The sequence below is a fragment of the Physeter macrocephalus genome, chromosome 10 (genome assembly GCF_002837175.3).
Source record: "Physeter macrocephalus isolate SW-GA chromosome 10, ASM283717v5, whole genome shotgun sequence".
NCBI lineage: Eukaryota > Metazoa > Chordata > Mammalia > Artiodactyla > Physeteridae > Physeter > Physeter macrocephalus.
Window position 1 is genome coordinate 83,990,600 of NC_041223.1, and position 25,672 is coordinate 84,016,271.

At 44.1% G+C, this 25,672-nt stretch overlaps 1 protein-coding gene and 1 long non-coding RNA gene across 5 annotated transcripts in view; both read right to left on the reverse strand.

Moving 5' to 3' along the window:
* Positions 1 to 7,601, reverse strand: part of LOC129392478 (uncharacterized) — a 37,728-nt gene extending 30,127 nt beyond the window's left edge. For all 4 annotated transcript variants that reach the window (XR_008618425.1, XR_008618424.1, XR_008618422.1 and 1 more), the window contains exon 1: positions 466 to 7,601. This is a non-coding gene — a long non-coding RNA (uncharacterized lncRNA). The remainder of the gene's footprint in view (positions 1 to 465) is intronic.
* Positions 7,602 to 7,606: 5 nt separating this feature from the next.
* On the reverse strand, positions 7,607 to 10,738 carry EEF1A1 (eukaryotic translation elongation factor 1 alpha 1). The gene is made up of 8 exons (XM_007116498.4): positions 10,649 to 10,738; positions 9,614 to 9,791; positions 9,149 to 9,328; positions 8,730 to 9,026; positions 8,499 to 8,649; positions 8,149 to 8,405; positions 7,829 to 8,063; positions 7,607 to 7,740 (listed from the first exon to the last, which is right to left on the reverse strand). Exons 2-8 carry the CDS (start codon positions 9,755 to 9,757, stop codon positions 7,616 to 7,618), a joined length of 1,389 nt encoding a protein of 462 aa, XP_007116560.1. The 5' UTR covers positions 9,758 to 9,791; positions 10,649 to 10,738; the 3' UTR covers positions 7,607 to 7,615.
* Between the last annotated feature and the right edge of the window lie 14,934 nt (positions 10,739 to 25,672).

Below are 25,672 nucleotides of genomic sequence, written 5' to 3' on the forward strand. Positions count from 1 at the left end.
AGCAACTGACAAAGGATTAATCTCCAAAGTATATACATAGCTCATGCAGCTCAATATTAAAGAAACAAACAACCCAATCCAAAAATGGGTAGAAGACCTAAATAGACATTTCTCCAAAGAAGACATACAGATGGCCAAGAAGCACATGAAAAGCTGCTCAACATCACTAATTATTAGAGAAATGCAAATCAAAACTACAATGAGGTATCACCTCACACCAGCAAGAATGGGCATCATCAGAAAATCTACAAACAACAAATGCTGGAGAGGGTGTGGAGAAAAGGGAACCCTCTTGCACTGTTGGCGGGAATGTAAATTGAGACAGCCACTATGGAGAACAGGTTCCTCAAAAAACTAAAAACAGAGTTGTCATATGATCCAGCAATCCCACTCCTGCGCATATATCTGGAGAAAACTATTATTCAAAGATACATGCACTCCTATGTTCATAACAACACTACTTACAATAGCCAAGACATAGAAGCAACCTAAATGTCCTTCAGCAGATGACTGGATAAAGAAGATAACGGTATATATACACAATGGACTACTACTCAGACGTTAAAAAAAAAAAGCCATTTGCAGCAACATGGATGGAACTAGAGATATCATACTAAGTGAAGTCAGTCAAAGACAAATATCATGATATCCCTCATATGTGGAATCTAAAAAAACATGATACCAATGAACCTATGTACAAAACAGAAATAAGACCCACAGATAGAAAACAAGCGTATGGTTACCACAGGGGTAGGGGGATAAGTTAGGAGTTTGGTGTTAACATATACACACTTTTACATTAAAAATAGGGTATTTTCCAAACATGGTCACCATAACATCTCCCCTCCCACATGCTCTTACTACAACATGATGGTGCCACACCTCTCACCTAGAGTTGGGGGTCTATGGAATGAGCCAGTGACTACAGCAGAAGTGACATTATATGAATTCCAAAGCTGAGTCCTATAAAAGGTAATAAGGCTTCTACCTGGTTCCCGTGGGATACTCACTCTTGGAACCTAGCCGTCATGCTACAAAGCCCAGGCCACATGGAACGGTCACAGGTAGGTGTTCCAGCTGACAGTTCCAGCTGAGGTCCCAGCTGACAGCCAGCATCAATTGCCAGACAAATGTGTGAAAAAGCCTTCTAGATAACTCCAGGCCCTATCATGGTGTGACTGCAACTGTCTGAGAAATCCTAAGCAAGAACTGCTCTAGCTGAGCCCAGGGGACCCCCCGAGCCATCAGATATAATTCTTGGGGTGATTGAGAGGCATTTAGCATAGAAAACTGGGACACCCTCCATCCTCTCCCCGCTCACACACACCTGAAGCCAGCCAGGGCCTGCTACACAGGTGGTGCTACTCCAAGTCACTTTTGTTCACAAGCCATTCCCCCACACACAACCGCACTCCCCCACCAATATCAGACTATTTAGGGAAATTGAGGCCTCCCAACTGTGCACAAAGAGGTCTCTATCACGGCCAGGAAAAGACTTCAACATTTTGTAGCAACAGCCTTGTTTAGTGTCTTGATCAAAGACAAGACAGCAGAATCAACCCATGATGGACACTTGGCCTTCAACAACTGACCTCTGGGCTCCCCTGATCCCTGACATTTTTTAAAAAGCTTTTTTGAGATATAGTTCATATACTGTAACATCCACCTCTTTTTTAAAATGTTTTTTTTTTTTTTTTGGCTGCGTTGGGTCTTCGTTGCTTAACACGGGTTTTCTCTAGTTGCAGCAAGCGGGGGCTACTCTTCGTTGCAGTGCACAGGCTTCTCATTATTGTGGCGTCTCGTTGCAGAGCACGGGCTCTAGGCACATGGTTTTCAGTAGTTGTGGCTCATGGGCTCAGCAGTTGTGGTGTACGGTAAGCTTAGTTGCTCCGCAGCATGTAGGATCTTTGGCTCGAACCCATGTCCCCTGCATTGGCAGGCAGATTCTTAACCACTGTGCCACCAGGGAAGCCCAACATTCACCTCTTTAAAGTATACAAGTCAATGGTTTTGAGTACATCTACAGTTGTGTAACCAACACTAAATTTTAGAACATTTAAATTTTTTTTTTTAATTTTTTTTTTTTTTTTTTTTTGCGGTATGCAGGCCTCTCACTGCTGCGGCCTCTCCCGTTGCGGAGCGCAGGCTCCGGACGCGCAGGCTCAGCGGCCATGGCTCACGGGCCCAGCTGCTCCGCGGCATGTGGGATCTTCCCGGACCGGGGCACGAACCCGTGTCCCCTGCATCGGCAGGCGGACTCTCAACCAATGCGCCACCAGGGAAGCCCTAGAACATTTTAAATCACTGCTTTCTCTATGGCTCTGTCTAGACATTTCATATAAATAGAATCATACAAAAAAAAAGAAAAATAGATACCCAGGGACTTCCCTGGTGGTCCAGTGGTTAAGACTCCAGGCTTCCACTGCAGGGGGCACGCAGGTTCAATCCCTCACCAGGGAATTAAGATCCGGCATGCCACATGGTGAGGCCAAAAACAAAAAAATGGATAACCAACAAGGACCTACTGTATAGCACAGGGAACTAGCCTCAATATTTTGTAACAACCTATAAGAGTCTGAAAAAGAATATATATAACTGAATCACTTTGCTGTACATCTGTAACTAACACAACAGTTGTAAATCAACTATACTTCAATTAAAAAAAATGAAACAGCTGTAGAACTGCAAGTGTTTAGCTCAGACGTGACTAAGAGGTATTCACTGGTGTCTTCAAGTAAATTAGTGGTTCTTACAACAAAGAGAATGACATTGTTTAATTATTCCAAGAGAACAGCCCAGGTATGATTTTAAATTACCAGCAGTCAAGTTTAAGTAAATATCAAGAAAAAATTTCATCCAGCAATGGGATGATTTAGGAGCCTCTCTCCACCCCTGTCTGTCATCTGTAATAGGAGTATCTGCCCCTACAAAGACTTTTGAGGATTCAATGTCTCTGCCCTCCAATGACAACCACACACCCTGATGAAGTAATCAGCAAAAATTTCAATGAATATATTCAAAGTTGATCTGAGTAGCTTAGATTAAAAGGCTTTTAGGTTTTCTTAGACATTTCTGATTCTATGTAATTGTTGAGGCCAAGGTAAGCCTCATATATGGAGATGTCTAAGTAATGCAATGTTTTCACATCCTCTAATTCAGTAACTTCTACTTATCCTTCAGATCTCCTCTATTCCTGACAAATACCGTCTCTAGCCAACCTAAATTATGTCCCTTTCACTCTTCTCCCTCACAGTATCCTTCTCTTTCCCTTCAGAGCATCACCACAACTCCAAATCATCTACTTATTCAGTTAGTATCCAGCTCCGCCAGTATATTATATAAACTCAAAGGGCAAGAACTGTGTCCATTTTGTTCACAACACTAGGCATAAGTGTCCTACAGAATCTCAGTGTAACACTCATTTAGTCAAATTAATTTCCTTCCTTGAAAAATCAATGTCAAAATAAAATTTAAAATTTCACTTAATCTATTACTAACAGTTCATTCACTTTGCAAAACAGTTGAGCAGTTTCTTACAAAGGTATACACTTGCCAACGACTAAGCAATCCCACTCCTAAGTACTTCAACAAGTAAAATGAAAACCTAGTCACACACAAACCTATATGTGCATATTTATAGTTTATTCATAATTAATCCAAAACTGGAAACAACCAACATCCCTCAGCTGTAATCAAACTTAGTCATTAAAAAGGAACAGATTACTGGTGTACGCCAAACAGATGAATCTCAAATGCATCATGCTAAACGAAAGAAACCACTCAAAAGGCTACATACTGTATGAATCCAGGTATGTGACATGGCTGCAAAACAAAATTATAGGCACAGAATATATGTCGGTGGTTACCAAGGGTTAGAGGTAGAGGAGAGGGGCTGACTACAAAAGGGCACAGGGAAATTTGGGGTAGGGGGAGGGGTGATGGAAGTACTCTATACCTTGTGAACTGCATTTATCAAAACTTGCAGAACTACATACTTTAAAAGGGTGAATTTTAGTGTTGTTACCTCATTTAAAAAATAGGGAGAACTTCTAAATCTCTTGCTCACTAAGTTTTCTAATACTCTTTGCTTACTTGGAATTACTGTAACATTAAGTTTTCTAATACTCTTTTGCTTACTTGTAATTATTGTAACATTAATTTAACAGTATCTTTGTTGTCATGTCTTTCCCATGGAGACCACAAACTGAGCTCTAAACGCTTAGAGATCCACCGGCCTGCTGAGGGCTGTCCAAATTAAATGACAATTTCACTACTTATTTCACTCATTTCTGATGACTGCAAGACTACAGCATAACCTTCTATTTAGAAAAGAACAAAGCCATATGACCTTTACAAGGTTTCCACTGGATCAGAGGTCGGTGACCTTTCAGGAGCCATGTGGCAATTTCCTAACAAAGAAAGTTTTCTTTTTTTCTAAATCACTATCAACTGAGCAAGCAACGTTAAAACTTCAATTGAAGTTTTAACTAGTCACGGAAGTCCCCAGAGGCTGGCAAGTAACAGAGGACTCCGATGCCACCTGGGTGAGAGAACCTATGGGTTTAGAAGTGAAGAAAGAACACAAGTCACGAAATGGAAAACCAGATCAGGACAAGAAAATTTCAGCAAGGTTTAAAAAAAAAAAGGAAAATACATCTTATTCCTCCCTCTGTCTCATGAAAGCGCATGTTCTCCCCCAATCACAGGACTGAGCACTCACGCTGTTCACTTCCTTCGGGACACAGGTCCTACCTCTGTAACGTAACTTAATTCTCAACTTACTATACTTATTTCCGCAGCATTTCACGAAGACAAGTATCTAGCATCTATCAATGGATAACACGAAAGGGCATCTTGACACTCAAGAAATTAGTCGTCTCCCCTTTTCTAGAGTTGCCCATTTCAGGGATCGTGAACATACAGCCAGTAACAACTTCTTCTTGAGCTTAGTGCTCAACTCAGCGGGAAAGTTAACTAAGGTAAATACGTTTTAATAAAAACAAAACCCATAGTCCTGTCCTGGTGATATTCAAGATTTTTACACCGCATTCTGCAAATTACTGAAAATCAAGAGCTCTTCACCACTTAGGCAGTTACCCTGTGTTGGGCAGATCAGACAGAACTCAAATAACCAGATGAACTGCTCTTGCTCTTGCAAAAAAACTGCATCTAACATCAGACCTCAAAGTCAGCCTCCTAATTTGGCAATTTATTATTGACACTTTCCAACAAGATTTGTAAGGTGTAGTCAACTTACACTTTTGTCTAAAAAAGAACATTTAAAACAAATATTCAAAAAACTAAGGTGAAACAGGTGATTTCGAGGGCCATAGGGGAATATTTAAACATCAGTCTCCAGTTAAAACATTTTGAAATTACCACACTGAAACAGATTAGTTCAGAGTAAATTGTGTCATCCAGATAGCTGAGCTCTTGATGCACCTGAGATTTGTGACATAATTATCAATAATTAACTGTAAGAGAATTATAAGCATAAAATTATTGAGTTCTGACCTAGCCAAAACTCACTTATTCTAGACTGCCTATTCTGGGAATAAAGGGTGAGTAATCACAATACTTTTTAAAAAATGAGATACCCAATACTGGCAATCTGTTCAACTCCTGAACCAAAATGCCTTTCTCACTTTTCATATTCTGAAATCACACCAGAATTTCTGGCAACAAAGTTCAACAAGATTCCATTTCAGTCCTTACACTGTTATTTCAACAGCTGGCCAATGCAGAATGTGGTTTAGGGACTTCTCTGGTGGTCCAGTGGTTGAGACTCTGCGCTCCCAGCGTAGGGGGCGCACGTGCCACAAAGATCCCTCATGCAGCAACCGAAGATCCTGCATGCCCCAACTAAGACCCAGAGCAACCAAATATTTAAAAAAATAAAATGTGGTTTAAGGTCAAGCACCAGTTTGTTTTACGAATCTACTGGTTAATCAGCTCATATACATGGAAAGGCAATTAGTGGAAAAAACTCAAGCAAAACATTCCTTTATCCAGAACCTAGAAATCCATGTTGCAAACCGATCTGTAGTGACCACCAGTAGGTGGTGCTCAAAGAAATTACATACAGACTAGAATCCATGGAGGAGTATGCAAACTGTCCTGCTCTCCCCTTCCTACTCTTCCATTTAATGAAAAGCAATTTTCTGCAGTGAAACCTTCATTGTGGGCAGTCACAAATCCCTTGATAAATCCTACAGCTGCTAGATTTGTGTTATCAGATACCCTTTATACTAGCCAGCAATGCTTAAAAATACTATTCTTGTCTCATTATAATCTTCATAGTAAACACCATCACTTGTCAAAACATTAAAGGGCAAGCTGGGGACAAAATCTTTTATTAGACCCCTTACCAACGGCCTCATGTATAAGTGAGAAGGCATTTTACCCAGGAAAATTCAAAAAGGAGAAAAGATGCTCCAATTGCAGTTAATTCACCTGTGTACACCTTACAGAATGCTTTCTATTAGCAAAAAAAGCCTACAGGATATGTATCTCATTTCACCAGTTCCAGCTACCTTAATTTCCCTTTCATATCCTAAAAGCCAAGATATCAAATACAGAATTAGACTGTTTCCTCAAATGCACAAGTGTTTATTCACCAAATATCAAAACCAAGTATTTACATTAGACAGTTGTCAGTTATACCCTAAATCAATTACTATTAACTGCAACCACCTAGTTTTTCCCCTTTGTGACCAGTCCCTTGCAATTCACAGGTTACCAAATTATCCATTATAGTTAAGCTATTTTCACCCTGCCCAAATGTCAAATTTCAGCAACTTTCAAATTATAATCTTCCAATGTTCCTTTCCAGTAAGTAGTTTTTAAAATGGAACTTAACTTCATAAAACATTTTCAAACTAGAACTTAGGTTTCTCCTACACTCAGTCCCAAATAGACCTTATATTTACCACCATACCTCTTTAAACTGTTTTAATCTCCAGTGTGGCAATGTTCTTCTCTTCACCCAACCTTGCTCATTAGATGAAAATTCCTACAGAAAGTGAATTTCTATTTAAGTGACAGGAAACATAGCTTCCAGCATCTTTTATTTTTCCTAGAATCTGGATACAGTAACTCTAGCAGGGCAGTGCTCAATACTACTTTGGCTTCACATTTTAGGTTAATTACTTGAATATTGTAAATGTGAAAGCACTTTCCCATAACTGGGAAACTGAAGTTTGATGTAACTCATTTACTCAATACTTACGTAACCATACAAAATCTTATATGCAACATGAGCTTCCACATTATAGAATTTGATCTTACAATCTAGCTTACATAAGTTACTTTGCGTATCTGTCCTAACCTGTGAAGTGTTGTACCAACGCCTTTCTATGATGTACTTAAACAGGTGAATTCTCCTTACACAAGGGTAAGAAACCTGAAGCTCAAACCCAGAAATATAAAATTTTGTTTCAGCAGACTTAATATCAGAAATAGATTATGGCAACTCTTTCCTAAGTAGTTAGTACTATAGGAAGTTACAGTGTTGACCAAAAGAAAACACAGGCTTCTCATTAAACTTTTTTAATGGGTCTCAAATTCTGTGACAGATTTTTGGTCAAGTTGTTTCCATTAAAAAGTACGATAATATTCATTTAGCCTTCTGAGCTTTCTGGGCAGACTTGGTGACCTTGCCAGCTCCAGCTGCCTTCTTGTCCACTGCTTTGATGACACCCACAGCGACTGTCTGTCTCATGTCACGAACAGCAAAGCGGCCTATTAAAACAAATATTACCATTAGAAACACTTTTTCTCCCCCAAACCTTTAGTAAAGTTTTTAATTACACCAAAAAAGCATCCTTACCCAAAGGAGGATAGTCAGAGAAGCTCTCAACACACATGGGTTTGCCAGGAACCATATCAACGATGGCAGCATCACCAGATTTCAAGAATTTGGGGCCATCTTCCAGCTTTTTCCCAGAACGACGATCAATCTTCTCCTTCAGCTCAGCAAACTTGCAGGCAATGTGAGCTGTGTGGCAATCCAGCACAGGTGCATAGCCGGCACTGATTTGGCCTGGATGGTTCAAGATAATCACCTGGAAAGAAGACTTGCACTTAATGGGTCTCAAAGACACTAGAAGACTTACAGCAGTAAATAAAAACCTGTCACTTCAGTGTTACCTGAGCTGTGAAGCCAGCTGCTTCCATAGGTGGGTCATTTTTGCTGTCACCAGCCACATTGCCACGACGAACATCTTTGACAGACACGTTCTTGACATTGAAGCCCACGTTGTCCCCAGGAAGGGCTTCACTCAAAGCTTCATGGTGCATTTCAACAGATTTCACTTCAGTTGTCACGTTGACTGGAGCAAAGGTAACCACCATGCCAGGTTTGAGAACACCAGTCTCCACTCGACCCACAGGGACAGTGCCAATACCTAAAATGTTTACAGCATGTAATAAATACCTTGTATGAAGGAACAAGACATCATAACAACCCAAACAGGTTCTGATCGTAACGTCCAACTTACCACCAATTTTGTAGACGTCCTGGAGGGGCAAACGCAGGGGCTTGTCAGTTGGGCGGGTTGGTGGCAGGATGCAATCCAGAGCTTCAAGCAGTGTGGTTCCACTGGCATTGCCGTCTTTACGGGTGACTTTCCATCCCTTGAACCACGGCATCTAAAACACAAGACTCTCAGGGTTACCATCAAATGTACCCCTTTTCTGGGACAATCCTAAAACTCCTGAAAATCACTTACATTAGCGCTTGGCTCCAACATGTTGTCACCATTCCAGCCAGAAATTGGCACAAATGCTACTGTGTCGGGGTTGTAGCCAATTTTCTTAATGTAGGTGCTGACTTCCTTTACAATTTCCTCGTATCTCTTCTGGCTGTAGGGTGGCTCGGTGGAATCCATTTTGTTAACTCCAACAATGAGTTGTTTCACACCTAGAGTGTAGGCCAGAAGGGCATGCTCACGGGTCTGCCCGTTCTTGGAAATACCTGCTTCAAATTCACCAACACCAGCAGCAACAATCAGGACAGCACAGTCAGCCTTTGAAAGAAAAAAAGGCCACATCCTGTTAAACAAAAACTCTTCAAAAGGAGAAACTCAGGGCTTTGTCAATGCAGAAGACAGGCCCAAAGTTATTTTCACGAGTTTTTAATCCTACAAACCTGGGATGTGCCTGTAATCATGTTTTTGATGAAGTCTCTGTGTCCTGGGGCATCAATGATGGTAACATAGTACTTGCTGGTCTCGAATTTCCATAGGGAGATATCAATGGTGATACCACGCTCGCGTTCAGCCTTCAGTTTGTCCAAGACCCAGGCATACTTGAAGGAGCCCTTCCCCATCTGAAAGGATTAAGAATGGTTACTTGGTAACTAAAACACGACCAAACTCCAGCACGAAATCCCTTCCCCCCACTTATTCGGAAGAAATGCTGCATTCCACTTAATACCGCTACACTTAGGTGCATTCGCCTTTCTCCGAAGTTCGCGTTCCAGGACTTGACCGCAAACTCCACAACGTACCTTAACTAGTGCAAGTGGGATCTAGACCAGGGGCCGGTTTCTGGAAAATTACCGCTTAACGTACTTGCTGACAAGCTCCTTACACCATCCTGTTGTTTCACCTACCTCGGCAGCCTCCTTCTCGAACTTTTCAATGGTTCTCTTGTCGATCCCACCACATTTGTAGATCAGATGGCCAGTAGTGGTGGACTTCCCCGAATCTACGTGTCCGATGACAACGATGTTGATGTGGGTCTTCTCCTTTCCCATTTTTGCTTAGGTTTAGCGGTGGTTTTCACGACACCTAAATTCGGGGGGGAACCCCTTCAGATCACTGTCCCAGAGGCTCGGGAAGAAGCCACGATCCCAACTGCAAGGAGCACTATTACCGGCGCCAAGCTGACCCAACTCTGGTCTCCAACCATCGAACGTGGCGGGAACACTCCCCCATCGAAAGCAAGGGCCCCCCGGAGCCGAGAGAAACCGAGGTGCCAGGACAGCGCCCATCCGCCGCGGGGTCACAGGAACCAGCGCCGGGCAGGCACCGGCCCGGTGCCTTTGTGTGGTGACTCACCCGCCGCTCCCCTCCCGGACCGCCGCGTCCTCCATTTTGAGGCCGTGCAGCGGGGCCGGAGAGCGGCCATCTTTCCGCGCACGCAACTGGTGCCGGGCGGGGCGGCGCTCGGCTCGCCCTGCCGCCGCGGCTCGCGGGCCCCGCCTCGCCCCAACGAGGCTGCGCCGGCATGTGCGCCGACCAAGCAGGCCCGCCGCCCTCCGCGCTTTGCGGCCCCCCCTTGCTCCCCCCCGAAACCGACGAGCGCCAAAAAGCCCGTCCTGTCAGACCCCGGCCGGCCTCGGCTGAACCGCACAGAACGGAAAAAAACCGCGGCCGCTTGGGGTAAATAGCGGGGGCGAACGAGGCGGGCGAGAAGGCGCGGCGGGATCCCCACGCAGCGGCCACAGCGTTCCTCCCAGGCCTCCACCGAAGCACGAGGCCATGGGGTTTCGAGAAACCACCAAGGCCTCGAACTCTACCCGCACCCAAAATTCGGCTTCAAGAACACGGGGAGAGGGCCCAAGGGCCCGGCGGGAGAGAAAGGCACGCAAAGGCCGCGGCCGTCCCCCGAGGCCAGGCCCACGGAAGCCACGCCCGGAACTCACCTGTGTCCTGGCGGCAAACCCGTTGCGAAAAAGAACGTTCACGGGGACTACGGCACTTATATATGGTCCTCCCCCACCCTCGGGAAAAGGGCGGAGCCAGCACACGACACCACTTTCCCAGTTTACCCCGCGCCACCTCCACCAGGCACCCATTCGATCGCCGTCCCCTCCCCCCATTTCTCGGGGACCGTGGGCGATGTGCGCTCAGCCCACTGACGAGCACACGGTGTCTCGCGCATGCTCCTCTTGACCCAGAGGATGACGAGAGCGTGTGGGAGGGGGGAGTGGGGACGAGCGCTCCCTAGGCTCCAGGTTCGTGGGAGTTTATCGACGGTCCCTGGGATTCCCCCGGGCAGAGGCGAGTCCTCCTTTTGTATGAATTACTCTCAGCACAGCTGCGGGGGTGGAGCGGCGAGGAGGCTGCCCGGCGGGTACGTCCAGAATCTTCCCTGTACCGTTCCTGGTTTAACTGGAAAGGCGGACAGAGGTTGGAGTATTCCTTCACCTCGCAGTCCATCTCCCGTTCTCAGCGTTGCCGTCTCGCAGGTCCGGCCTCGAGCCCCTTCCTCTGCCGGGGCTGGCTTCTCCCCCGCCCCTGACCCCCGCGCCCCTTTCTTCTGGAGAGTACAAGGCCCGTCTTTGGCCCGGGAATCCGCGAGTGGTTCAGTTCCGAGGCCAAGAGCCCGCCGAATATGCTCCTGGGCTGGCCTCTTGGCTTTCTCCGTCCAAAGCTTTTATTCGAAGTTCGTATCACACATTCACACCATGTGGTACTCCAGACGTCCAGTTTTTCAGTTTAGAATAGACTTCAGTGCTACGGTTTGCTTTACTTCTAACTCTAGTGTTATTACATTAACGAGACCCTGAGTGTGTGTCTACTCTCTTGGTACATTTTTTCCAGTGTACACGCATTTGATTGCAAGCATTAAAAATCTAAAAAGAATTTCTCAAATTCAGTCTTTCCACGTGATCTCATGTAGAGACAAAGATCCACAAGCATCAGCAAGCTTATCCAGCCAGTTTACTATTGCTAACACTTGCTGTGAAATCACTGCTTCTCAAAAATGGCCTACCCCACTTAAATAAATAGCTTCATTTTCCGTCATCCTATTGATTATAACTGCATTTTAGGCATAAATCTAGGGTGAGACTGGATAAGGCCTTTTTGCTTTGGCAATCAGGGCAGACAGACTCAGAAATACTCCTGAAGGAAGAAGAACCTTTATTTTTAATGAGCTTAATTACTAGGTAATTATGTCTCTTCTTCCACGTGTAGAACATCACGGCAACTTTTTGAGCCAATCTGTTAACAAATATTTGAGAACCTACTATGTGTCCAGGGCTAAGTGAAGAACTGTGGCTTGTGCAAAAGAAATACCGCCTTTCGGACAGGAAACCACAATCAAACTGGAAGAGGAAAACTAATATATAAAACAGTGGGAAGCAGCTAAAGGCAAATTTGTATGGTGCTTACTTACTTTTTATTTTATTGTAGAATATAGTTCTTCCAGTCCTAGCTTCCAGTCACTTCTCACAGCCCAAATGCCCTTTTTTCTTTTTAAAAGAAAGTCTTTTGTTATAGCCTTCCTATATCCTGTTTTACCATCCTTTGTAGATACAAATGTCTAAAATTAAGGTTTTTCTTTCTTCATTAGGAGTTTGTAGCCTTCTTTTAACTTTGAGATAGTTTTCATGAAAGAAACTAGGCTATATAAAGTTTCCCTAAAAATACATATAACTAATTTTTTTCTAGCAAGAAAAGCCTTTTCTTTTCTTTTTAAATTTATTAATTTAATTTATTTTTGGCTGTGTTGGGTCTTCGTTGCTGCACGCAGCTTTCTCTAGTTGCGGCGAGCGGGGGCTACTCTTCGTTGCGGTGCACAGGATAGTTCTTCCAGTCCTAGCTTCCAGTCACTTCTCACAGCCCAAATGCCCTTTTTTCTTTTTAAAAGAAAGTCTTTTGTTATAGCCTTCCTATATCCTGTTTTACCATCCTTTGTAGATACAAATGTCTAAAATTAAGGTTTTTCTTTCTTCATTAGGAGTTTGTAGCCTTCTTTTAACTTTGAGATAGTTTTCATGAAAGAAACTAGGCTATATAAAGTTTCCCTAAAAATACATATAACTAATTTTTTTCTAGCAAGAAAAGCCTTTTCTTTTCTTTTTAAATTTATTAATTTAATTTATTTTTGGCTGTGTTGGGTCTTCGTTGCTGCACGCAGCTTTCTCTAGTTGCGGCGAGCGGGGGCTACTCTTCGTTGCGGTGCACAGGCTTCTCATTGCGGTGGCTTCTCTTGTTGCGGAGCACGGGCTTCAGTAGTTGTGGCACGTGGGCTCAGCAGTTGTGGCTCATGGGCTCTAGAGCGCAGGTTCATTAGTTGTGGTGCATGGGCTTAGTTGCTTCACGGCATGTGGGATCTTCCCGGACCGGGGCTCGAATCCGTGTCTCCCGCATTGGCAGGCAGATTCTCAACCACTGCGCCACCAGGGAGGTCCAAGCCTTTTCTATAAGGTCTATATTTCCAGCTTTTCTCCTTTCACACATTCTTTTTTCACAGTGCATTTTCCTAATGCCCTTACCCAGTCATACACATATGGAATGAGATTATCTTGATATGCTAGTCCATGTTTGTAATAAGATAAAGATGTAAGAAGTACCAGTGAAAATCAATCACTAGCAATAGAACAATGCAAATTACCTCATCTCTTATTTATTAACTTGGAAATATTAATTAGTGGCTAATCTCTTGGAACTAGATTCCCACAATCAGCCAAATCTGTATATCACAGTAACATTAACTGCACAGTGTTATTTCAAATTAAGATTAGGGTGCCACACTAGTTCTATTATTTTCCATGCTTCTTTACCATGCTTTCTTTCCATACACCTCAAATGGTTTAGGTTTGTACATTATTGGAGATAATACTAACAGGACTGGCAACATTTTGAAAACTTAACCAGTTATTTAGTGACAGGAGGGAAAGAAGCAAAACGCAAAGAAACCAAGAGTTGACTATTTCAAAGTTCGACATGAAATCCAGAATTGTAGTTAACATCTACCCTAAGAAAGAAAAAGTCAAAATGAAAACGGATGTTGGTAAGAGGAAAGCATACCATGTTTAGAAAAAAGTGAGAGAAGTGATCTCTGTAAAATACACACAATTCATTGAAAGGTGTCCCCCAGGCCCTCTGCCTGCAGATAAGCGTATACACTTAAAATACCTTACAGAGAATACTTTTTCCAAACAGCACCTACGGAACAGCAAAATTCTACATCACTCGTTGATTCGTACGTAAGTAACCTCCTGAGCACCACTGACGGGGTGCTCTTACTCATGTTGCGATAACGGCCGAGACTCTTGGGGACTGGAGGGGTCTCGAGCCATACAGTGCGTTAGGGTCAGCGGGTGGCCACAAGCCTTTTCCCGGGGCAGTGTTCACATCTGTGCTCTCGGTGGGACGGGAGCGCGGCGGGAACGCGCGTCGCAGGGAAGCCTGGCGCGGCTCGGCGCGCACTCGCGTGGCGAGGAAGGACGGCAGCGGCGGAGCCTGCACTGCGGGCCGAGCCCGCGCCGTCCTTCCTCCGCGAGCGCTCGGACACCTGTGGGGCTGGCGGCGGCGGCGGCGGCGGCGGCGACAGCGGCGGGCGGGCTCAGCTCACTGAGGACCGAAGTCGCCCCGCCCCCGGCCCCGCCCCCTCCTTGAGGTCACTCTCTTTGGTCCTCCGACTGCGGAAGGAAGCGCCCGAGAGGAGGCCGAAAACCCCACGTGGCTTGGGGTGGGGGATGGTTTTCGTCACCGTGGCGTGGCCTCTAAAAGGTTCCCCAGACCCTATGTTTTGAACGTAATCCTAGAGCATTTTTTTCCCATGACGTTACAGCAGTCACAGTGTGCTTTTATACTAACTTAGACGTTACACCGGTAACAGTAACATTGTTGAGACTTGTAAATGTGTTTTGGGATCGTAATCTAAGGTCGTATTTTGTTTAAGATTTTCCTTAAAGTTGCTTGTACCATTTACAGTAGCAAACTGTTAAAATACATTGTGGTAGACATCTTCGCGACCCCTTTTAGGGGAAGAAAAAAAAAAGATCTTGGTAATAACCAAATAAATTTACTCAGTAAAAGGGTGAACAGTTCTTTGGTATCTGTACAGTAATTGTGATTCACCGAGCATCTTTCAGCATTGGCTGATCACTCTGCTTTGGGCCTAATTTAGAGCTGCTTTAAGTAATTAACATTTTGCTGTGGCTTGCCACATTTTCATCTTGCCTCTGCCAATTGAAAATGATTTTTAAAAGGGTATTTTAGAATATGATTATGCCAGGGAATTATTTGGATTGAGAATCCAAGTAAAATGGTACTTCAGTGTGCCAGGCACTGTTCTAATATTTGCAATATTTAATGTAATTCCGGCACCCACATTTTACAGATGGGGAGCCCGTAGGCAACTGGTAGTTTATGTATAATAAGCAAATGCAGACATAAATTCTTTTTTAAAGTTTCACTCTTTTTCCCACAAAAGTGGTGAAATACACCTTGCTTTTCTTCACTGAATACATATTGGAGATCTTTTCTGTGAGAACATTGGGGCCCGGCAGAGCAGCGTTGAAACCCACATGATCCGACGGGAGAGCTTTACCAGCAGGTCTAGGCAGCCTGGTCTAATGAAAATAGCGGTGGTAATTAGGTCGAGGGACTCAGTCCTCGATCTGCTGCTTACAGATCTGTGATAGGCAGCATTCTTGGCTTCTCAAGGTGTCTGCTCATTACTCTTTTTTTTGTGGTACGCGGGGCTCTCATTGTTGTGGCCTCTACCGTTGAGGGGCACAGGCTCCGGACGCGCAGGCTCAGCGACCATGGCTCACGGGCCCAGCCGCTCCGCGGCATGTGGGATGTGGGATCCTTCCGGACCGGGGCTCGAAACCGTGTCCCCTGCATCGGCAGGCGGACTCTCAACCACTGCGCCACCAGGGAAGCCCTGCTCATTACTCTTACTTAGTACCTACCTCACAACTCTGTTCGCCTAATATGAAATGATGTGAAAAGGTATCGCCACGGGCATTCAATTATGGCATTTCTACAGGCTTTTTGGAGAACACCTTCCCTTAGTTGGTGTGCCTTGTGACGCTAACTTGATTCAGTAGAGAAAAACTCATTGGTATCTTTTTATTTGTAAAAATTTTGAAATCGGTACACAGTAAAAAATTGTACAGAAGTTATATAGTGAAATGTTACTCTCTTTTTAGCGGTTTAGAGAAAGTATAAAAAATATGCTAGGAAAATTAAGGAAACTAAAGATATTTCTACTACTGCTCTCATGATTCCAAATGCCATGCCTACTAGGATATATACTCTCTCATTTGGTATGAAAGAAAGGATAAATAATCTTCCCTCACTACTTTTTGTGAATCCACACTTTATAGGCAATATTCGTTTTTAGTATTTCTATGTCTTCATAGATAACATGGAAAGAACACTGGATTAAGAGAAGAGCTGGAGCCTGTTCCCAGCCATTTTATTTATTAGCTGCGTAATCTGGAAAAAAATCACCCTTGAGCTCATTATCCTACTGTAAAATATCTAATAACACCTATTTTACAGAACTGATCATAGGAGTAAATGAGATAATGTACCTGAAGAGGCAGACCATTTTTACAAACGTTAGTGCTCTTTATACTTAGAAAATAATTGTTAGCTCTTTCAAAAAGCAAGAAAAATCTGTTCAAAACATAGAGAAATTTACTCTACCAGTTGTCATTATTCATCCTAATAATGAGTACTTTAATCCATTTCTTGTAAGTATTAGAACTATAGATTCACCAATACACGTGACTGTGTGACTGTGTTTGTGCGTGTGTGTGTGTGTTCCATAAATAGCAGGGACTTTCAGATTATGGCGTTCAGTATGATATGCTAATTGTATAGGACCTCAGAGGTCAGTATTTATTCATCCATCCATCAGACATTAACTGAGGGAATTCTCTGGCAGTCCAGTACTTAGCACTCGGCACTTTCACTGCTGTGGCCCATGTTCGAACCCTCATCGGAGAACTAAAATCCTGCACAGCCACAAACAAACAAACAAACAAAAAACATTAATTGAGCATCTACTGTGCACCAGATGCTTAGCTAGACACTGAGGAGACAAAAAACAATCACTGTTGCATGGTGTATGTGGCAGAGCCCTGGAGAGGTAGGGAGAAGGAACGCAAACAGTAAGCAGATGACTCCAGGGGGGCATGAGTGCTGGAATCAGGTTAGCCGAGGGTGCTTTTGAGCAGTCAGGAGGGACCCAGACTGGGGGAGTGGATAAGGACAGCAGACAAGAAAGCTGCTCAGAGTAGAGAGGGTCTCAACCTGGTTGGGTAGGAACTGCAGGAGTCGGCCAGTGGAAGGAGGCCATGGAGCGTGGGTGTTTTCGATGATTGCCCTAGAAAAGAAGGTGAGAAGGAGAGTTTGCTCCTCCACAGATAGGAACAGAGAGCAAGATCCACCTGGGGTAGTCACTGAGCCCCCCAAAGAAACTGTGAAGAACACCGGGGCTTCAGAGACAAACGGACCTGGGTCCAAGTCTCACATCTATCACTTACCGAATGTGTGTCTCTGGGCAAGTTTTTTGGCCTCTTTAAGCTTCAGCACCCTCCTCTATAAAAAGAGGATGCTAGTACCTACCGCATAAGGTTGCTATAAGAATTAGGTAAGAATCTCTCAAGTGCTGAGTGTGTTTTTTTGCACCAAGTTAGAACAATAATTGGCAGGGAAATTTTTTTTTCCTTTTTGTTTTCACCTGGTGTGTGTACTGTATAGTGCTTTTAAAGTGAGGCAGCTCTTCTGTCAGAAAGCCTTCACTCAAATCCCTGTTGGCTCCACCACAGCTAGCAATGGGATGTTAGACAAGTGATTTAACCTTTCTAAGCCTCAGTTTTCACATCTATAAAGTGCAGATAATAAATAATCTCTACCCTGGAGGATTGTGGTGAAGATTAAAGACAGTCAATGTAGAGTACTTAACCCAATGCCTGGCACCTGGTAAGCGTCAACAAATCTAACTTGTTTGTTACTCTGTTTTTTGTTATTTGAGAGTCCTCCTTAGCTGGAATCTTGTCGCAGAATGAAGCTTCTTTACTAAGAAGATGCCATAGTGACCTTGCCTTGAGCTCTGTGTTTAACATCCCTGCATTTTAGATTTGGGTATTAATTTCCCTATCAGATCCATTTTCAGAGTCTTGAAGATGCTATGTTTTAAATATTGTAAAGTTAGAAATGTCAAAGAAAACAGTTTTTTTTTAAAACTAGGATTTTTAAAAATTAAAGGCAGCTTAAACAGTCACCCCTAATTCTAAAGTCCTGTCACATCCTTGTACTTTCTAAGATTAAATGCCCTGTATCTTTTTTTTTTTTTTTTTGGTGGGGGGTACCCGGGCCTCTCACTGCTGTGGCCTCTCCCGTTGCGGAGCACAGGCTCCGGACACGCAGGCTCAGCGGCCATGGCTCACGGGCCCAGCCGCTCCGCGGCACGTGGGATCCTCCCGGACCGGGGCACGAACCCGCGTCCTCTGCATCGGCAGGCGGACTCTCAACCACTGCACCACCAGGGAAGCCCCCTGTATTTTTTTTAAAAAGTATTTTAATATAGTATCTTTTGAATTGCTGCTATGTCATCTCCTCTGTTTTTCCAGTACTATCTGCTTTCCATATATCTACTGGCAAGCTGTTCTTGCTGCAAAAAGAACTGTAGAGCCTTATTTTTTAAAAACACCCAACAATCTTACATGTAATGATTGGGAAACAGCATGTCACACGACTGTGTGAAAAGGGAAAACCAGGTCTCAATAACTGGGGAACCACTATGGTAAGCTATTAGATCATCGTGTTTTTTTAGAACACACTCACTCAAAATGAAAAAAGAATCTGAAAGCCATCGTGTGAATAGAGCTGTTAACAATCTCCCCATGAATTTGTTTTAATTAATTAATTAATTAATTTTTGGCTGCGTCGGATCTTCGTTGCTGCGCTTGGGCTTTTTCTGGTTGCAGCGCGCGGGCTTCTCACTGCGGTGGCTTCTCTTGTTTCGGAGCACGGGCTCTAGGCGTGTGGGCTTCAGTAGTTGTGGCGTACGGACTTAGTGGCTCCTCGGCACGTGAGATCTTCCTGGACCGGGGATCAAACCCCGTGTCCCCTGCACTGGCAGGCGGATTCCTAACCACTGCGCCACCAGGGAAGTCCCTCTCCATGAATTTGTATATCTGCCACCTGTGGATCCACACAGCATGACTACTACTGTCCTTCTTTGTATAGTACTGTGTTGTTTCCTCACTTGATTTCATTAATTCCAGCTAAGCTGTACTGGCCTTTGCTATCAAGGTCTACAATAATAAACTCTTCAAGCTGGAAGAGAGTTTATCTTTTTTTTTTTTTTTTTGGCCACGCTGCACAGCCTGTGGGATTTTAGTGCCCCGACCAGGGGTTGAACCTGGGCCCTCAGCAGTGAGCGTGCAGAGTCCTAACCACTGGACCACCAGGGAATTCCCAAGAGTTTACCTTGTGCTCATGAGGCTAAAGATAACGGCTGCCTATCTTTATGGCCTCCATTTTTTGCCTTCAGTGGTAAAGTGGCAGGGATTTAAAGTGTACACCCTAGAGCTGGCCTAGTTAGGTTCAAAGTCCAGCTCTGATATTCATTTAGCTATGTGACGTTTGACATATTACTCCACCTCTTTAAGGCTGTTTCTTCATCTGTAAAATGGGGATAATAATGTTACTTATAGAGTTGTTATGAGAATTAAATAAGTTAACGTTTTTTGTTCGTTTGTTTTGTTTGTTTGTTTGCTGGCGTGCTTGCCATGCCGTGCGGCTTATCGGATCAACCAGGGATCGAACCCAGGCCCCCAGCAGTGAAAGCACTGGACCACCAGGGAATTCCCAGTTAATGTATATTTTTAATGTTCCTTACATTCTCTAAGTGTTAACTAGTATCATTTTGTCTGTTTTTAAAATTATTCTATCCTCAGCACCTAAAACAGTACCTGCTCAATAATTGTGTATTAAATGAGTCAGTGAATGGATAAAGGATGAGCTGTATCCCCATGCCATCACTGACTAATTTACTCTAAAAAGATTTCTGTAAAAAATATTTTTAGTTATAGGAAGTATGTAAAAGCTATAGATAGAACTACTGAAAAAATTTTTTTTGGTCTACATTTATTAATATGATATGCAACAATAATGGCTGAACACTTCCCAAATTTGGTAGAGGACAGAGTCAATCTGCTTCAGTGAAACACAAGCAAGACAATAAGACCCCTCTTAGGTACATCATACTCAAACTGCTGAAAACCAAAGATAAAGGTAAAAACTGAATGTGCTCAGAGAAAACCAGGGGAGCACATATAGGGGAGCAACAATTGAAACGGCTGTGGACAAATCGTGAGAAACGTGGAGGCAAAGAGATAGATGAGGGCTTCCCTGGTGGTGCAGTGGTTAAGAATCCACCTGCTAATGCAGGGGTCACGGGTTCGAGCCCTGTTCCAGGAAGATCCCGCATGCCGCGGAGCAACTAAGCCCATGCACCACAACTACTGAGCCTGTGCTCTAGAGCCCACGTGCCACAACTACTGAGCCCACGTACCACAACTACTGAAGCCCGCGCACCTAGAGCCCGTGCTCCTCAACAAGAGAAGCCACCGCAATGAGAAGCCCACGCACCGTAACGAAGAGTAGCCCCTGCTCGCCACAACTAGAGAAAGCCGGCACGCAGCAACAGAGACCCAACACAGCCAAAAATAAATAAATAAAAATTTAAAAAAAATGAATGGAAACTGGGACCCTTCACTGTCGGAATGCTTAATTAGAATTAGAAGACAGGATTCTATGAAAACTGGGGAAATAATGCATTTTGTTTTGATTAACTGTCATAAAATGAAATAATCAGTGCAGGAACATTTTGCTCACAGAAACTTTCTGCGGTACAAATGGCCATAGGAGTTGGTCAGATGAGCAAAGGACAGGACTGGGATATGGCTGGCCCCACCTCATCCCTCTAGTCTCATTTCGTATGCTGTGTTCTCAGAGGAATCCTATCACTGTGCTTTCCTATTATAGCTCCTTCTTTCTTTGCTTCTTAATGCTTGTCACAACATGTACTTATCTTATTCATCTGGCTACTATGTCAGCATTGTCTCCTCTCCTGGAATGTACGATCCATGAGAGCGGAGGCCTTATCTGACTTTCTTTTTCTTAGTAGGGTATCTGGAGCCTGGCACATAGGAGATGGTCAATAAACATTTGTTGAATGAATGAGTGAATTAATGTAATAGAGAGGGAATCTGGAACTGCAATCTGCTTTTCCTCAAATGAATTTCTTCTACTGACACATGTACACTATCTTCAGTTAGAGAATCAATCATAAAAACCTTCCTTTGGTATTAAAAATCATTCCAAAATTCATGTGTTTTCCAGTAGCCCTCCTAATGTGCCCTGGTCTTTTCCTTTTTTGAGTTTGGACTTGCACTGTTTTCTTGTTTGATTTTTTTTTTTTTTTTTTTTTTTTTTTTTTGCGGTACTCGGGCCTCTCACTGTTGTGGCCTCTCCCGTTGTGGAGCACAGGCTCTGGACGCGCAGGTTCAGCGGCCATGGCTCACGGGCCCAGCCGCTCTGCGGCATGTGGGATCTTCCCGGACCGGGGCACGAGCCCGTGTCCCCTGCATCGGCAGGCGGACTCTCAACCACTGCGCCACCAGGGAAGACCTCTTGTTTTATTATTTTAGGTTTGCCTAGGAGTAAAGGGTTCACCCAGGCCCTGGTGGGGACAGGGAACATCCCTAGACATATTTGCCTGATGTCTGCTTAACAAGTAAAGAATGACATTTTCATGTGGCCTAAAAAGAGGCTTTGATCATACCCATAACTGGGATTGGCTTAGATATGAATAGGGACTGGTGAGGGCTGAGGGGGCTTGTTGAGAACAAAGACCTACCCCTGTTTCTTCTACCCACCCGTGAATCCTCCCCTCATTCAGTAATTATAGCATTTACTGAGCTCACACCTATACTGGAAATGTTCTAAGTTTTTTATGCATATTAATTAATTTAATCCTTAGTTACCCTCAGGGTTGGTACTGTTATTATCCTCGATTTGCAAATGAGCAAACAGATTAAAAACCACTTTTTAAGCATTACTGCTCAGTGGTCTTTGGGAAGGAGCTGACAGACAACCTTTCATAGAGTCAAATAGACAATGTTGTTTAAAAAAAAAATGATGATAATTTTCCAAACTGATTTTGACACATATATCAATAATACTGATGGACCTGTATTTAAGCAAAGTGACATATAGGGTCCTCGAATTAGTGGAAGTGTTGCCATAGAGTCCCTGTTAGGATGAAGTCAGTGCTAAACAGGAGAAATGAGCAATATGCTGGGGTGCAGGGAGGAGACAGGGGAGCGGAAAGCTTGTGGCCTTGGGCTGGAGAGACTTGGGGCTGATCGGGTCCCTTCTCCTCCGGAGCTCTGTGATCTTGAGTGAGGGGCATAAGCATCAGTCTGTACTTGTGGGAGGCGAGAGCGGCAAAGCCTCTAGAGGCCCTTCCCGGATCCACAGGCTGGACTGAGCGTCCGCCTCTGTGCCTCACCATCCCCGTCGGCAATTCTCTGCATATCATTGGCCACACTGAAAGTACACGTGATACGGCCCTCCTGCTCCTAGATTGCAAATTCCTTCTGAGCAACAATGTCTGGAAGATGTTCCCAGACCCCACCAGGGCCTGGGTGAACCCCTCATTTCTAGCTGAATCTGACTGACTTAGAGCTCAGCCACCTTCTCAGGGAAGCCTGCCCTGACTCCCTCCGCACCCATTCAATTGCTCCCTTTTCCCCCAAATCTAGGACAGCTTCCTTTACGTAAAATTTTCTATGCAAAACTTTCTGTATTGTCTTCCTTTGGCGCACTTGTCCTAGTTTGTAAGGCAAACTGAGCCCACCCCCTCCAAGCCCTATAGGCCCCATAGACCCATGGGCCTCGAGCAAGCAAGGAGGGACCAGGTATATATACCCAAAGGTTCACCTTTGGATTCTCTGTGTTTGAGGAGTCCTCAGAGAGAATATAGGTCTTGAGAGATGTAAAGGATTTCTACTGTCATTCAAGGCTGAGAAAACAATAATTCAAGGCATGTAAGTTCATGGTTTATTTGTTTAAGGAAAGTTGAGTAGTCCTAGAATTGAGTGGCTCTAGAACAGTGGTTCTCAACCAGGGGCCGGGTAGCAATGTCTGGAGACATTTTTTATTGTCACGACCTGGGGATGCTACTGGAATGGAGTGGGTAGAGGAGAGGCTGAGCTTGCTGTTCCCGTCTTGCAGTGCTTGCTCGGGACAGCTCCCAGAACAAAGGATTATCCAGCCCAACATGTCAATAGCGCTGAGGTGGAGAAATGCTGTTTTAAAATAAACAAAGCTGGGACTTGCCTGGTGGTCCAGTGGTTAGGACTTGGCGCTTTCACTGTGGTGGCCAGGGGTTTAATCCCTGGTAGGGGAACTAAGATTCCCGCAAGCCGAGTGGCATGGCCAAAAAATAAAAATAAAAATGAAATAAAATAAACAAAGCTGGAAACACAGTTTGAGGCTTTATCATGGAAGGCCCCGAGTCCATCTTTACAACCTCCAACACTGATTAGGACACACTTGTGCTAACAAATACTTGTGGAATGGATTTGAGACTTGGAAAACCAGTTAAATGTTAAACTTGGGGCAAATGTTTGAGGAGACAGTTTACCACATACAAAATGAAAGAGGAAATACCTTTCCTCTTCAGGGAGGCAGACATAAGTTCAGTTCTCTCTAGATATTTGCCATCTTTAAAAGGACTTTCCTCTAAAAAGAGCCACTTTCTATTTCCACAGAGGAATGGACATGTTTGAAACTTAATTCAGCAGTTTAAATAACACTTAATTCTTTTAGTTACATTTTATTGGCAGTTTAATCCTTTGTGATAACTGACTGAGTGCAATCTAGTTAAATTTCAGAAATGGATAATGGAAACAAAAAAGTCCTTGGAAAGCTGAAAACTTGTGTCCACACAAAAACTTGCCCATGGAAAAATAAACTGTGGTACATCCAGATGATGGAATGTTATTCAGTGCTAAAAAGAAATGAGCCATCAAGTCCTGAAAAGACAAGGGGGAATCTTAAATGCATATTACTAAGTGAAAGAAGGCAATCTGGAAAGGCTACATACTGTATGATTCCAACTATATGACATTCTGGAAAAGGCAAAATTATGAAGACAGTAAAAATACCAGTGGTTGTCATGGGCTGGGGTGAGGGAGGAAATGAATAGGCAGAGCACAGAGGATTTTTAAGGCAGAGAAACTACTCTGTAGGATACCATAGTGATGGATACATGTCATTACACTGCTGACTTAAAAAAAAAAAGCACAACTTGAGAGCTGTGAGTTAAGTTTTATTTGGGGCAAAATGAGGACTACAGCCCGGGAGACAGTATCTCAGATATAGTTGAGAAACTGCTCCAAAGAGGTAGGGGGGAAGGTTAGTATATATGTGATTCTGGTGAAGGGGGAGTACGTACAATCAAGCACATATATTTTTTAAAATTTATTTAATTAATTTATTTTTGGCTGCGTTGGGTCTTTGTTGCTGCGCGCGGGCTTTCTCTAGTTGCAGTGAGCGGGGGCTACTCTTTGTTGCGGTACGCGGGTTTCTCATTGCAGTGGCTTCTCTTGTTGCGGAGCACGGGCTCTAGGTGTGCGGGCTTCAGTAGTTGTGGCACGCGGGCACAGCAGTTGTGGCTCACGGGCTTAGTTGCTCCGTGGCATGTGGGATCTTCCCAGACCAGGGCTCGAACCCGTGTCCCCTGCATTGGCAGGCAGATTCTTAACCACTGTGCCACCAGGGAAGCCCAAGCACATATTTTTTGCAGGAGGTTACTACTAGTCACGAGGAGCAGACATCACCATGAAGGATTTTAGTGCTCTTCTAGATATGAGAAGATAGAAGAATTGGACTCGTAAAATCTTCTCCTGAAAATATCTAACTATCTGAAGATCTGTTCTGCCAGTTCTTCCCAGAGCACAGAGTGCCTCATTTCTGATTTCCACCCTGAATTCCTTTTTTAGGGGTGTTAAAAGTCAGCAGCTGCAGCAGTGCATGATTTAATCCTTATAGAGGTAGATGGCAAGTGCCAGTGGCAAGTGCCAATTTGTAGTTGACAGGGCCCCCTCATGGTCATAAATTCAACCATGCTTTGGGAGGCATTTCATGACCATTTTTGTCCCACGGTGCTAGGAAGGCTCATTTCCAGGTCTGGCAAAGATTTCACTGATAGGCCACTCAATGGGCTATTACTGGACTAGGACTTATTACCAGTAACCAAAACTCTCTGGACCACCTGTCTTACTAGTCTGTTACGGTCCAGGAAAAAATTCCCTCTTGTTGCATCTTCCCATATCTAGAGTTACACTATTACAATCACTGAGCTCATATAGAACTACATATTTGGTCAACTGCTTCAAGTCGCCTAGTCATCATTATTTTTGTTGGAGTTTCAGTCACACATTTGGTAATACAAGAAACAATAATCTTGTAAAACCTAGAATGTATAAGACCTTGAGTGAACCCTAATGTAAGCTAGGCCGAGCCTCGGCTTGCGGGATCTTAGTTCCCCGACCATGGATGGAAACCCGGCCCCTGGCAGGGAAAGCATCAAGTCCTATCCACTGGACCACCAGGGAGTTCCCAGTGCAGTGTCTTTTTGAAGGCAATTTGACAGGCTCTTCCAAAATTTTAAGTAGTGTACGTAGCCTTTGACAAAGCTTCTACAAATTCATATAGAAAATACCGATGAGGGCTTCCCTGGTGGCGCAGTGGTTGAGAGTCCGCCTGCCGATGCAGGGAACACGGGTTCGTGCCCCGGTCCGGGAGGATCCCACATGCCGCAGAGCGGCTGGGCCCGTGAGCCATGGCCGCTGAGCCTGCGCGTCCGGAGCCTGTGCTCCGCAACGGGAGAGGCC